Here is a 14,134-nt window from a genome sequence, read left to right as displayed (position 1 = left end):
ACTGTTTGCTCTTCCCTGTGATGTTGGTCTCCTTCCATTGGCTGTCGCCAAGCCTTCTAGTATTTTGGCTGCTGGTGATGCATCTGGAGTGGCACGTATGCTGCATAAGGCAGGAGGATGTGGGAAGCCAAGTGATGCGACTTCCTAGGTGCCATGCACCAGGAATTTAAAATCTCTTCCACCCCTGAGAGACGGAGATTTCTCTGGGGAGAAATTGTTAATGGAGAGGATCGGAGGTGCCTGTGCCCAAACAGCTAGCCCCTGAGAGACGGAGATTTCTCTGGGGAGAAATTGTAATGGAGAGGATCGGAGGCGCCTGTGCCCAAACAGCTAGAATGTATCAGAGCAGGGATGTAAAATTCTGTTTCTCTTCTTTCCGGCTACAGACAGGAAAACTGAAGGTCAGATAAGGGAAGTGACCTGCCGAAAGCCACATAAGCTAGTGGACTTTGGAGCGAGGGCTCAATCCAGGTCTGGCTCTGGTTTTAAATTTCTCACTGGGCCAAGCTGCCTCTTCCTGATAGAGTTTACAAAATACAGTTAGAGAAACTAGACCTGCGCCACGCTCAGGGGACATTTCACAAAAGGGGTGACCTTTGAGTAGGCCCCGTACTGATTATTACGTGCCGAGCACATGTCACCTAAGGACAACGCACCCGCCAAGGGAGGCACTACCGACAGCGCCAAGCGCACAGACACGTTAGCTGAGCAGGAGAGGGGACCGGACCCCGGGCCCTAATCACCCCACGGCTCTGCCTCCCACTGTCAGGCTCCACCTCGCGCCCCGACCCTTCTCAACCTCATTCCTGGGTCCTGAAGGCTGCGAGGTTCGCGGGGATGGAGGGCCGGCTCTTCTAGGATCTCCGCCGAGCGCGCGGCGGGCGGGGGGGGGCCTAGGGAGCGGCCGGGAAAATGTGACCCCGGAAGCAGTCGCCGCGCCGGCGGCCGCGTCTTCGGTTGCCAGAGCGCCGCCCCGGAAGTAGAGCGCGGCGCGCGGCGGGCCGGTCCGCGGGGCGGCGAGCGGCGTCCTGCTGCCGGCGCCGGAGTGGGGCTGGAGGCGGGGCCGGGGCCCGGCGCGGGGCCGCCCTGCCCGGTGAGGTCCCGCAGGTGAGGTCCCGCCGCCGAGGCCGCCGCCTCCCCGGACGAGGGTGTGGCCGCTCCTGGTGGGCGGGTGCGCATGCGCGAGCGAGCGTGGGCGCCCAGGTCTACGCGGCCGCGACCGTGTGGTTTAGATGCTGCTTGCCGGACCCGCGGCCCCCGGGAAGCCTGCGCCGATCACTGTGCCCCTGTTTTTCCTCCGAGTTCCTGTGACTTTCCTTGTGCTGCCCGCTCGTTGTAATTGCATTCTTCTTCATATGGGTTATCCCCGCATTTCATCGTTCCTGGGCGTTTCCCATTCATTTGCAGTCTGCATTGTTTCTCTCGGCATCTTTTGCAGGGCGCGGTGTACCTGTGGCGGCAGCTGTGGTCTGGAGACAGATTCGTGTCCCCCGCCCTGCTCGCCCTTCTCTGAGGGATGGGACCTAGGCACTGCCCCTCCCCGTGCCCTCGTCACTCAAAGGGAGTGGGAGTGAGTGGGTAGGTAGCCATGCACCCCGTAGAGTAGCTGGGGCATTACAGGGCATTCGTTCGAGAAGTAAAAGTATCCTATTGTAAGCAGTTTACGGTTTGCAGAGAGGTTCTTTGTTCACGAAAACATTTAACGAGCACATTTCAGTGCTGGCTTGTGGCAGCGCTGAGAGGTTGGTCTTGCTCTGTGCCCAGGGGATTACCAATAGTGCTGAGTAGTTGCTGTGGAGGCTGGCACTGCCTCCCGGTGGGGTGTGGACCTGGATGGTGGCCATACAGCGGTTTGGAAAGCCCTTGTTTTTCACTATGAGCTATTGTTTTCTTTAAGGGTGGCATTTTTGTTTCCTTCTCAAGGAAGACCGGCCGGAAAGGAATCGAAATGCCCTTAGAATCCTGGGCTCGTTGGGACTTTGTGGAAAGTGATACTGACCAGAGTGTTTGGGGGGGGGGGGGCGGTAGTGGGGATGGAGACAGAGAGGGCTCCGGTTTTTGTTGTTGTTGTTGTTGTTGTTGTTGTTATTTTTTTTTAATGGCTGGACCCAGAAAAGTGCAGTGACTCTATGAATGGAAGTTCTTCCCTCTGTCTGCTTTTTCTCCTGAATGGCTGTCCTGGCTGTAACTGGATGTAGTCATAACTCCGGGATGTGAAAGGCCTTTTGGCAAAGTTCTGTCCTCCTGGGGTTGTGGGTCCAGCTATTCCCCGAGATGTTCTCTCGCTCAGCAGAAATCCGCCCAACTCCAGGTCTGCTTCAGGCCCCTGGAAAAGCTGTGGAATCTGTGGGTGCTTTTACTGGTTTTCTGTCCCCTGCCGGGCTGACGGCCCCTGTGGGGCTGGGCCGTGCCTCGTTCTCTACTTGGCGCAGACAGCACTTGTTTGAGGGTGTGCGGAGGGAATTCCCGTCCTTATTTTTAGTTAACTCGTCAAATATTGATTGAGCACCTGCTGTTATTAGACAGTATTCTGGACGCAGGGGATTCACTAGGCAATAATGCGGAACAACACGTCTGCTCTCCTGGTGGGAGATGTGTGTGTCAAAGATAGGGAGCCACCAGGGAACCGCGTTCATGAACTAGACCAGTTCTTTTTGAAGATTCTTGTAAAATGTTTCTTGGGTAAGTTTTGAGAGAGAGAACCAGCAGGGGAGGGGCAGCGAGAGAGGGACAGAGGCTCAGAAGCAGGCTCTGTGCTGACAGTGCGGAGAGCCTGACGCGGGGCTCAAACCCACACACCATGAGATCACGACCTGAGCTGAAGTCAGACACTCAACCGACTGAGCCATCAGGCGCCCCTAGACCAGTTCTTTTCAAACTTGGGCAGGGGTAGGAGTCTCACCTGAGAGGTTATTAAGATACAGATTCCTGGGCCCCACCCCCAGAGAGTCTGAGCGTGTGCCTCGGTGTAGGGGTTGGGGGAAGCTCAGGAATGTGTCTTTCTAACAAGCTCCTGTTGGTACGGCTGCTGCGGGTTCACGGGCCATGCTTTGAGTTGGCCCCGGACCGAACGATTGGGCACAGCCGGGGTGCCACCGGGAAGCAAAGCGACAGCGTGGTGAGTGGTTGGGAATTGGGAAGGCCACTCGGAAAGGCTGACCTTTGCGAAGGGGCCGGATGCAGGGGGAAGAGCAAAGCCTCAAGACAGGATGCGGCTTGGTGGGTGTGAGCAGCTGAAGAGAGCTGGCGTGTGGGGAGACGTGGCCCGAGAAGTGACGGGAAGCCTAGATTTCACGGGGTCCGCCTTGCAAGTCATCGGCAGACTGACAGCTTTATTCTGGGTGCTTTATTCTGGAAGCCCCTGGAGGCTTAGGGGCAGGGTGACGCGATTTGCTTGGTGCGTGTGAAAGGGGTCAGTCTGCTGCCGGGCGGAGAATGGGTGCGTTGGGCTGCGGCCGGCACTAAGGAAGCCAGTGGGAGCCTGCCATGGTCATCCGGGATTACAGGGACGCTGGGGAGAGACATAGACAGATCTGGAATCTTCTGGAGTAGAGCTGGCACGATTTGCTGCTGGATGAATTAGTAGTCACTTCCCTCTCAGGACCACAGTTGAGCTTTGTTGGGGTGCCGACGTACTTTGCCGCTGGGGCCCTCAGCGGATGGGGTGTGTTTCTTGCCTCCCTGGATCAACACCGTCCACGGGCACCTCGTCCCAGGCAGCTCTGTGCCTCCCGTCACGGACCCGGCACAGAGCGGCTGCCGGTGCTGAGGGGGTGGGTGAGAAAGAAGCTAGGCTGTCGAAGCACAGACCCCAGGGCCATCCCTGTGCCAGCCTGTCCTCACGCTTACGAAGGTCCCACCCACCGGCCCCAGCAGTGGGTCCCACGTCGTGTTCTGAAAATTGCCAACTGCCTGGTTTCCGAATGCCTTTGCCTGGCTGACGTACCTTAGGAGGTGACAACAGTCCGCGATGATTTCGAGCACGGTCAGCGTAGAGATCAGCACACAACTGACTGTTTTTCTGGGTTAGGTTTTCTGATGTTCAGTTTGAAAAGCAGCAGACCGAGTGGCTTTAACGCGCAGTTCCTGGGAACCACTAGAGAGGTGACCTGTCAAGTTCATTGCAGGCTACTGTTAACCTAGCTTTTTTTTTTTTTTTTTCCTCTTCTAGGAGGAAGTAACAGGAAGACCATCTGACGTCAGGTATTTTCTTGATTTTTCTAAGGCAAAGGGCTTAGTATTTCTTAGGGTTGGGAAGGAGGCAGCCCCAGCTTCTGTGCCGGGGGCGGATTGGCCAGCTGGCTCCTTCGCCTGTTCCGCAGACCATTTCTGAGCCCCCTTCACTGTGCCTGGCCCCGGCTGGGTGCTGGGGGGACACAAACGAATCAGCCCACCCCCGGCCCTGTGGGTGAACTGACAGTCGACACTGTGGGAGGGAGGCGACTGTGGGTGTCCTCAGGCTGCCATCTGCACTCTGCCCGTTACTCTCGGAGCCCCACTGTCCCCATCTTATAAATGGGGAGAACACCTGCCCCCCGGCAGCCCGGGAGCCAGAACGGTACCCGTGGTAGAGAAGAGCGGGTACAAACTGCCCAGCTCTGTGCCCCGTGGGTCCTGGTGTTTCGTGAATGGTACCCGTTGTTTCTAGTGATAACATACAAATGCAGTTACCGACCCCGAGAGGGTGGGGAGGGTCGCCAGCACCCAGCCAAGGGCCCGGTGGGCCCACTGCAGGTGGGGCTGAGTGGAGGAGTGTGCAGGGCCGAATCAGGGAGAGCTGAGGCACTCGTTTACAACCCAGTGAACCGGAGTCCCTGTGGTGTGCCAGGCCCACACCTGCCGACCGTGCCGTGACCCCCACAGTACCATGAAGGACCTGTGGCTTTCATTCCCGTTTTGGGGGGGAGTGCCGAGGCCCCAAGAGAACTCGTGAGCACCCGTGGGTGTGCGAGCACCGGAAACGAACCGTCTCCAGGGTTCAGGTGCAGAGGAACCTGCCATCCGGTCCTCTGGCCCCTCCCAGGCTGCCTCATCGTTGGTTCTCCGTGGTGGTGACCGTGCTGGTTTGGTGCATTTCTGAAAAGAAATCCTGTGTGTCTTTAAAGGAGAGGTGGCCTGAGTTCGTTTCTTTTTCTTCTTTTTTAACCGTCAATAACTGGTCTGCCCTGTCGCCCATCACTGTGCTGTGCTCTCGCTCCCACATGCGTATTTAAAGCCCTTTATGGGTGGAAGTTTCTTGTTCGTCTCCTCGTGTCTGGGACGGTTATATTCTGCGTAAGTTTCCGAGGGCCGTACTGCCAAAGGGCCACGAAGTGGGTGGCTCAAGGTGTCGGTGGAGCCACGGTCTCTCTGAAGAATCTGGGGCGGGTTCCTCGCCTCTTCCAGCCTCTGGCGGCCCCAGACTTTTCTTGGCTTCTGGCAGCATCGCTGTGATCTCTGCCTTCGTGTTCCCGTGACCGTCTTCCCCGTGTGTCTGTACGACCCTGTGTCGTCACATGGCGTTCTCTGCCCGTGTCTGTGTCCAGATCTCCTTTTTTGTTGTTGTTAATTTTTTTTTAAGTTTATTTATTTTTGAGAGAGAGAGATCGAGAGAGTGAGCAGGGTGGTGGCAGAGAGAGAGGGAGACAGAGAATCCCAAGCAGGCTCTGCACTGTCAGCACTGGCCCCGATGTGGGGCTCGAACTCACAAACTGTGAGATCGTGACCTGAGCTGAAACCAAGAGTCAGACCCTTGACTGACTGGGCCACCCAGGCGCCCCTCCTCCTCCTCCTCCTCCTCCTTCTTTTCTTTTCAAGTAATCTCTACACGCAGTGTGGGGCTTGAACTCATAAGCTGGAGATTAAGAGTCGCGTGTTTCACCGACTGAGCCCGCCATCCGGAGATGATGGGGCCGGCCGAAGGGACTGTGAGCTCTGTTGCAAACGCTCCCACCTGAACCTAGAAAGCATCGGTGGGATGAGAAGGAAACAGGTGACTGAGAGAGCCCTCACCTCGCACACTTCTAGAAGGAACGTACGCAAAGAACTAAAACACAAGCCAGGAAGTTGTGTGCCGACTGTATCCCAGGAGAGGGATACAGGAGGTTTGGTGGAGGGAAAAGGTGACCAGAGCGGCTCCCTGGGGGAGGCGGCCTTTGAACCGCGCCTTGTGTAATTGGCGGAGCTGGATCCGGAGCAGCAGCGGGGAGGTGGTGGTGTTCCACCCAAGCAGGGGTGCGCGAAATGAGGGAGTGTCATGGCAGCTCGGCGAGGCCGCGGGAGCCAGAAAGTAATAGAATTCAGAGATACTTAGCGCAGTGAGGCCCCGAAGCATCTGGCGGCGTGCCCTTGTTCGGCAGAAGACGTATGTCCCGGATACCGTGGCGAGGCGCGGGCTTGCGGTCTTCTCTGTCTCTCGGTCTTGTGCTGTGTACATTTCGCCTGCGTGTTCGTTTTGTTTTAGGTAAGAACCCGCAGCACGAGTCACTGAAGGAGAGAAATTGGACGTTCCTGTTGGCTCCATAAGTACCTATGGTGGGTCCGGCCTGAGCGATCGGTTTTCCTTAGCACCCGTTGTCCACACGATGGAAAGGGGGAGCGGGGGGCGGGGGGCGGGGGCGCACCAAGAAAACCTCCCCTTGAAGGCTCCGTGTCCTTGCTCAGTAAAGTGAGGATGAGAATATCTGTCCTGTCTGCCTTATTGGTTTTGGGGATCGTGCCTGGGAAGCATTTTCTTTAAATGTTTACTTATTATTTTTGGGAGAGTATGAGAGAGAGAGAGCATGAGCAGGGGAGGGGCAGAGGGAGAGAGGGAGAGAGAATCCCAAGCAGGCTCCGCACTGTCAGCACCGAGCCCGACGTGGGGCTCGATCTCACTAACTGCGAGACTGTGATCTGAGCGGAAATCAAGAGTCGGATGCTTAACCGACTAAGCCACCCGGGCACGACTCCCCCCTTCCCCACCCCACCCCCCCCCCGGCCCCCCCCGGAAGTATTTTCTGACCGTTAAAGCACAGGGCAGGTATCAGGCACTGTGCTGGGTCACCCAGGGTGGGCCAGCACCTGTGCCAGGGGGCAGGGGCGCACTGAGATGTAGGCCTTCGCCCCTGCTGGTGGTGGCGGTGACGTGGGCGTTTCCGGCCTGGAGTCTGCAGTGGGACTGGAGGGGGCAGAGCAGAGCTGGAGCAGCACCGGGCAGGGACGCAGGCTGTAGAGGCCGCACTCACGTGGGGAACCGGGCTCCCGGGCTCCACCGTGGGTCTTGACACGGTGGGGAGTTTGCTCGGTAACAGCCGTGGGGATCTGGCTCCTGTGCTGCCCCTACCGTCCTTCCTGAGCGGCGACTGCTCAGTCTCCACGTTAGCAGCCTTACGTTGTCATATGGCACCTTCTGGCCCACAGAGGACGATTACCTTGGCCCCGTGGCCACCGGCATCACCCTGACGAAGGCCAGGGAGGCGGAGGACCGTGCGAAAAGAGGTGGTGCTTCAGAGTCGGGTCACCCTCTGTTCAAATCAGGGCACCGTGGGTCCCTTCAGTATGATTTTTTTTTTAATGTGTATTTATTTATTTTGAAAGAGCGTGTCAGAGCGAGCGTGGGCACCCACAGGCATGAGCGGGGGAGGGGCAGAGAGGGAGCCTCAAGCTGGCTCTGTGCTGGCTCGATCTCACGAACCATGAGATCATGGCCTGAGCCGAAATCAAGAGTCAGATGCTTAACCGACTGAGCCATGCAGGCGCCCTGTTCAGTCTGATTCTTTTTTTTTTTTTTAATTTTTTAATGTTTATTTATTTTTGAGAGAGAGAGAGAGACAAACAGAGTGTGAGCATGGGAGGGTCGGAGAGAGAGGGAGACACAGAATCCGAAGCAGGCTCCAGACTTTGAGCTGTCAGCACAGAGCCCGACGCGGGGCTCAAACCCGTGAACCATGAGATCACAACCTGAGCCAAAGTCGGACGCTTAACCGACTGAGCCACTCAGGCGCCCCTCAATTTTTTTTAATGTTTATTCATTTTTGAGAGAGAGAGACAGTGCAAGCAGGGGCGGGGTGCGGAGAGAGAGGGGGACACAGAATCCGAAGCAGGCCCCAGGCTCTGAGCTGTCAGCACAGGGCCCGACCTGGGGCTCAAACTCACGAACCATGAGATCATGACCTGAGCCAGAGTCAGAGGCTAAACCGACTGAGCCACCCAGGCGCCCCAGCGTTCAGTCTGATTCTCATACAGGTTCTGAATCTTTGAGCTTCAGCTTCCTTACCCATAAGAGGGATGATGACAGTCATAATACCCGATATTTCTTGAGCGCCCTGTTCTCAGTGCTTTAACGTGTTCATTCAATTAATCCTTACTATAACCCCGTGAGATGGGTAGTTGCTGCCGTTCCTCTTATTTTACGCCTAAGGAAACAGAAGTTCAGAGAGGTTAAGTAACTTGTCCAGAGTCACACAGCAAGTGAGTGTCAGAACTGGGCCTCAGACTCAAGCCCTAGAGCCCGCACTCTTACCACAGTCCCTCCTCTGACACCGCCATTGCCGGCAGGTGAGGAGGCAGTGGGCTGATTTCACGTGAGAGCCCCGCGGGAGTGCCTTCTCTTTCCCTCTCCGAAAGCAAGCGCAGGCCTGGGGCCATAGTCGGTCAGTCTGAATGGAGCATCCACCACATCCCAGGCACAGTGCTAGGCCCTGGGCACAAAGCAGCGAGGAAGAAAGCCGGCCCCCTTGCCCTCTAGCTGGGACAGAACTGCAGGAGTGCCGAGGGGCCGTGTACCTGTGTACCTGGCGTCAGGGAGGCCTGGTGGAGGAGGTGACATTCACTTATGCTGGCAGGTGGGTGGGCAGCAGCTTAGCCAGGCTGAGAGGGAGGGAGAGTGCTGCTGGCAGAGACAACCAGCACGTGCCAAGGCCCCGGGGTGGAGTGTGGGCAGAGCAGTCCAGTGTGGCGAGAACACAGCAGGTGAAGGAGAAGCAGGTGAGGGGCAGGGGTCTGCGTATCTTAAGCTCACTGGGGAGCCACGGAGACTGGTAGACGGGAGTGACGGGGTCAGATAAACTCGTCAGCGTCACCGGCACTTACAGAGAGTGAATTGGAGTGGGGCAGGGGAGGAGGCAGGGGGCGCTGGGGGTGCTCACGCTGGGCTAGGCGCTCTCTCCCACCCTTTGGAAGTCAGCTCCAGGGTCTCCTGCTCAGGGTGGTTCTCCCCAGCCACCCTGATGGGCAGCTCCTGCCGTGGCTCTCACAGCCCCAGTGCTGTCCCTGCCTCGTGCCTCGTGATGTACACTGGGTGGCGATTATCCGATTGCTGTCTTTCTCCCCCGCTTAGGCCAGGATCTCTTAGTCTTGGCCCAGTTGACATTTTGGCCTGGGGGACTTGCTTTGGGGCTGGGGGAGGGGGCGTCCTGTCCACTGCAGGGTATTGGGCAACATCCTGGCCTCTACTCACTAGATTCCAGAAGCCTCCCTGCCCCCAGTTGTGACAACAAAAGACGAGGCCAGAGGCGCCTGGCTGGCTCGCTCGGTTAAGCATCCAACTCTTGATGTCAGTTCAGGTCATGATCTTGAGGTTCGTGGGTTTGGGCCCCGCATCGGGCTCTGCACTGACAGTGTGGAGCCTGCTTGGGATTATCTCTCTCTCACTCTCTCTCTGCCCCTCCCCTGCGCGCGCGCTCTCTCTCTCTCTCTCTCTCTCTCTCAAAATTAATAGATAAACTTAAAAAAAAAAAAGACGCAGCCAGATGTCCCCTGGGGGCCAGAGTGGCCCCTGGCTGAGACCCACCGCCCAGCAGGTCGAACTTGGGATGTGCGAAGGGGAAGCTTGTGGCCACTGCCGTTTCAAAGCTCTAACAAGCTGACTTCTTCCAGGATTATGGCAGGGAAAGTGAAATGGGTCACTGATATCGAGAAGTCGGTGCTGATAAATAACTTTGAAAAGAGAGGATGGGTCCAAGTGACAGAAAACGAGGACTGGAACTTCTACTGGTAAGTACGAAAAGCAGGATTTGATTGTTTTTCCGAAGCCTGCTTTTTTCTTTTTTAACATTTACTTTCATTTGTTTTTGAGAGAGAGCGTCCACAGGTGCACACGGGGGAGAGAGAGAACCAGCACCCTCTCTCCCTCTGGAGAGAGAGAATCCCAAGTCGGCTGTGCGCTGTCAGCACGGAGCCCGACCCTAGGGCTCGGTCTCACAAACCGCGAGATCATGACCTGAGCGGAAATCAAGAGTCGCTCAACTGACTCAGCCGCGCAGGCGCCCCTGAAGGCTTCTTACCAGTCTTGTGAATGGCGGTAGCCCAGGCACAGGCTGTGTTCTCAGAGGGGCGCCCCCCCCCCCCGACACATCTTTCATCCCAAGCTCTTTGGGAGCACGCGTTGCGGGGTGCCCTCACACTCCCGTTTACCAGCCTGGCGTCAGAAGTCCCAGGACGGTTCTGCACAACCTGGCCTGGCGAATCCCGTGGGGGGTCGGGTGAGAAGCCAGAGGCCCCTCCTGGCGGTGCCAGTCAGTGCCTTATTGCCCGGCGCTGGGGAAGGGGACCGTGGGGGAGGGGCCTGTGCCTCCCTTGCTTCCTCTCGCAGGGCAGAGGGCGCTGGCTGGACTGGTTAACGACAACCGAAAAGCGAGGGAGACGCACGAACGGGAGAGCAGTGTGTTTGGTGTTGACTCCCCGGTGGTGCTCCTTCCAGCCGGAAAGCTGGGAGCTGTCCTCGCCTTCTGCCCCCGCCCCGCCTCCCCCTCCTCATGGGCTGAGGTCCCGTGTCCTCCCTTGTCCGGGCCTGGTGTGCTCCCCGCTGCAAGCCGGCCTCCACCCTCTGGCAGGGTCGTGCGCCCGAACACAGATCCGTGGTCATCTCGCCGGGCCCCATCCTCCGCAGCTCCCGGGCCCGGAGCCCTGAGCGAACCTTTGAGGGAGGGGAGCTGGTGGGTCTCCGGAGGCCTTTTTACCCTATGCGTCCCCCACTCCCTGAGACCCACTCCCTCCTGTTCCAGCCACTTCCTTCCCCCCCACGCCCCAGTGCAGCAGCCGGCACGCTTTCCCCTGCCGACCCGCTAGGACGGGCGGTGCTCTCTGCCTCCTCAGCCCATCCTTCGGGGACGCCACGCATCCGGCGGTTAGACGTCCAGACGCTGGAGCCAAGTCGTGCCTGGCTTTACACCCTGGCTCCCCCGCTGCTGCCTGTGTGGCCCTTAGCAGAGGACTTGACCTCTCCCTTCAAACGCAGCTGTCGGAAGCCTGAATGAGTCAGTAAAGCACAGAGCATGTGGCATGTGATAGCGGCCAGCGGTTGCTGGCCTTCGCACACCACTCCTCGAGCCTCCTGCCCTGGAAGCCACCTGTGCCCCTCCAGCCTCCCAGGCGGCTCCCCTCAGTGCTGTGCAGCAAGTGCCGCGTGCCAGGATTTGGGATTTCCCCGCCTGTCCCGTCTTTCTGCGCTGCTGTGAACCCGATGACAGTGAGGACCTTGTCTGGCTTGTCCCAGCCTCCCAGAGCCCGGCCCTGGCCCAGGTGCGGTGTAGACTGGCAGCCCGCTTCCATCTCCAGCAGCCACTGCGGGGATGACCCTTTCTCTGCTCCCCTGGCAGCTGAGGATTACCTGTGCTTTAAACCACGATCCAGTTTCCCCGGGGGAGCATGGAATGCAGACGGGGAGAGGCTGGTAGAGAAGTGCAGCCCCTGTGTGGGCTTTGGCATCGGGTTCACGTCCTCGAAGGTAGAGCGAAATAATGTAGCCAGAGCCCTGCTTCATGGGAGCTCTGAAAGAAGAGAGTTTGGTACTTACGCTCTGCGTCCCACGGCTCTGTGCCATGGGCTTAGCCAGTTCTCAGCGAGCCCTTTTGGCTTCTCTGGGTAATTAATCGGCGCTGGGGAGGGTGTCGAGCGACTCCCTGCTTCCTACCACAGAAGAAGCATCTTGGAGCCAGTCTTCACAAGACAGAGAGAGAAAAGAGCGGAACTGTGTAACTTTGGCTCTTTGGTGCCTTAAGAGCTCCTGTCCTAAGCACTCTGTGTACCCTCGAGTCTTAAAAATTGCTTAGGGTAAAGGGGCACCTGGGTGGCTCGGTCGGTTAAGCGTCCGACTTCGGCTCAGGTCATGGTCTCACGGTCCATGGGTTCGAGCCCCGCGTCGGGCTCTGTGCTGACAGCTCAGAGCCTGGAGCCTGTTTCAGATTGTGTCTCCCTCTCTCTGTGACCCTCCCCCGTTCATGCTCTCTCTCTTTCTGTCTCAAAAATAAATAAACGTTAAAAAAAAATTAAAAAAAAAAAAATTGCTTAAGGTAAAATACCGGAAACAACTAAATGTCAGATGTTTAGGAAAAGGTAACCAAGTTAACCGAGTGGATTATGGTGCAGCCCTGAAAATAGTTAGGACAATTATAAAGCAATTTGGAAAATCGTATAACAAAAAATCTGAAGAAAAACGTATTATGAAACTGTATCTGTGTTCTGATCACAGCTTGAGTATAGGGCAGGAAGTAGGAGCACGTGAAACATGGGAGTCAGGGCTGCGCTAGGGAGATGCATTAATCAGCGATTGCCAGATTGATGGCGTGTAACAAACACCACAGAACTTAAGGCTTGAAACGACCATTTGCATAGCACGCGCATTTATCGGTTTGGCTGGTCGGTTCCTTTGGTCCAGCAGGACTTAGCTGATCCTGCCTGGGCTTCCCCTGCTGTCACCTGGGGGGTCCAGCTGGGGCTTGTCTGGTCTTGGATGCCGTTGGCCGGGACCACAGTGCCTTCTCACCACAGATCTCTCGTGGCCCTCCAGCCAGCTGGCTTGGGCTTGCCCTCCTGGGGCGGTCGGGGTCCAGGAGGGAGGGAGGAAGCTCTCAAGGCCTCTCGGTGCTAGTCTCAGAAGCGACACGCCATCGCTTCTGCCTCTTTTTTGGCCAAAGCAGAGCCAAGGTGAGACGGGTCTGGGCCCAGGCCTTAAGAAACTAGCAGCTTCCCCTTCCTTTATGGGAACCGTCTGTGGGAGCCCCAAGCTGCCACGTGAGAAGCCTGGCTACCTGGGCCTCTCTGGCTGGAGGAGCTGTGTTGTGTGTGATAGTTACAGCCACTCCTGGCCTTCCAGCCGTGCCCACCAAGGTGCCAAACATACGAACGACGCCTTCTTGGACCCTCCAAATGGGGTCATCCTCCGGCTGAATACCACCGAGTGGCCTCGGTCTGTGCCACATGGAGCAGAGGCAGGCTCGGCTGAGCCCTGCCTAAAATTTTGATCCACAGGGACACCTGGGTGGTTCAGTGGGTTGAGCATCCAACTTCAGCTCATGTCATGAGCCAAAACTGGTTTGTGGGCTCGAGGCCCACGTAAGACTCTTCGCTGACAGCTCAGAGCCTGCTTGGGATTCTCTCTCTCGTTCCCTTTCTCTTTGTCTTTTCCCGCTTACGCATTTTCTCTCTCTCTGTCTTTCAATAAATAGATTAAAAAATTTAAAAAAATGTCTTGATCCACAAAACCACAAGATCTGATGCAATGGTTGTTGTCTTAAGTTGCTAACACCAGGCACCTTGCTTTGCAGTAAGAGGTACCCAGAATATATCATCACATACCTGAGAGCGGTAGGGAAGCAGCTCATTATCTTGAAAACCGATAAATAAAGGGCAAGAATCAAGCATTTAGGTAGCCTTTCCTCTATGAGCTGTGTTTTGGGGTATCCAGATTGTTGATGAAGGGACATTTCTCCTTGTAGAGATATTCCTGCTAACACATGAACACGAAATGCAAGCAGAGGATCACCATCTCGTTGCCCCTAATGACCTAAGGGTCTAGGCCCGCCCAGTATGGGAGCCGCTGAGCTCAGGACTGACGAGCACTTCGGCGTGGCGGGCCCAGTTGTAGGTGTGCCCCAAATGGACCTGCAGCTCCCCAGGCCTTGCGGTCTGACTCCTGATTTTCAGGTGGCACGGGAGCCAGGGCACTGGGCTGAGGAAGAAGCATGTGAGGACCTAGAAGGCAAGTGGCCCAGGGTCCTCCAGAAACAGATGGCCTAGGGAAAAAGAAAGCAGGGAGACTGTAGGTTAAACGAGTCGGGAGAGAGAGAACAACTCATCAGAAGGCCTGACCCTTATCTGTACAAGCTCTAAAAATACTTATCAGATGACTTGGGAAATATGAGCACTGATTAATATTTGATGATATTCAGAAATC

The 14,134-nt window shown here is 56.8% G+C and overlaps 1 protein-coding gene across 7 annotated transcripts in view; it reads left to right on the top strand.

Annotated features, from left to right (window-relative positions):
• The first annotated feature begins 674 nt into the window (after positions 1 to 674).
• Positions 675 to 14,134, top strand: part of TTLL1 (tubulin tyrosine ligase like 1) — a 31,444-nt gene continuing 17,984 nt past the window's right edge. Inside the window, exons 1-5 of one of the 7 annotated variants that reach the window (XM_042948031.1) lie at positions 675 to 827; positions 4,172 to 4,203; positions 6,443 to 6,513; positions 7,346 to 7,458; positions 9,838 to 9,954. In XM_042948031.1, the coding sequence (XP_042803965.1) occupies positions 6,511 to 6,513; positions 7,346 to 7,458; positions 9,838 to 9,954 (233 nt within the window). In that variant the 5' untranslated portion in view covers positions 675 to 827; positions 4,172 to 4,203; positions 6,443 to 6,510. Of the gene's footprint in view, positions 1,108 to 4,171; positions 4,204 to 6,442; positions 6,514 to 7,345; positions 7,459 to 7,497; positions 7,517 to 9,837; positions 9,955 to 14,134 lie in introns of those variants that run through there. The other 6 variants (XM_042948032.1, XM_042948030.1, XM_042948033.1 and 3 more) reach the window with 6 other exon arrangements.

This window comes from Panthera leo, chromosome B4 (assembly GCF_018350215.1).
Source record: "Panthera leo isolate Ple1 chromosome B4, P.leo_Ple1_pat1.1, whole genome shotgun sequence".
Lineage (NCBI taxonomy): Eukaryota > Metazoa > Chordata > Mammalia > Carnivora > Felidae > Panthera > Panthera leo.
The sequence above is the reverse complement of the archived record's forward strand: the minus strand, read 5'-3'. Positions and strand labels throughout refer to the sequence as shown.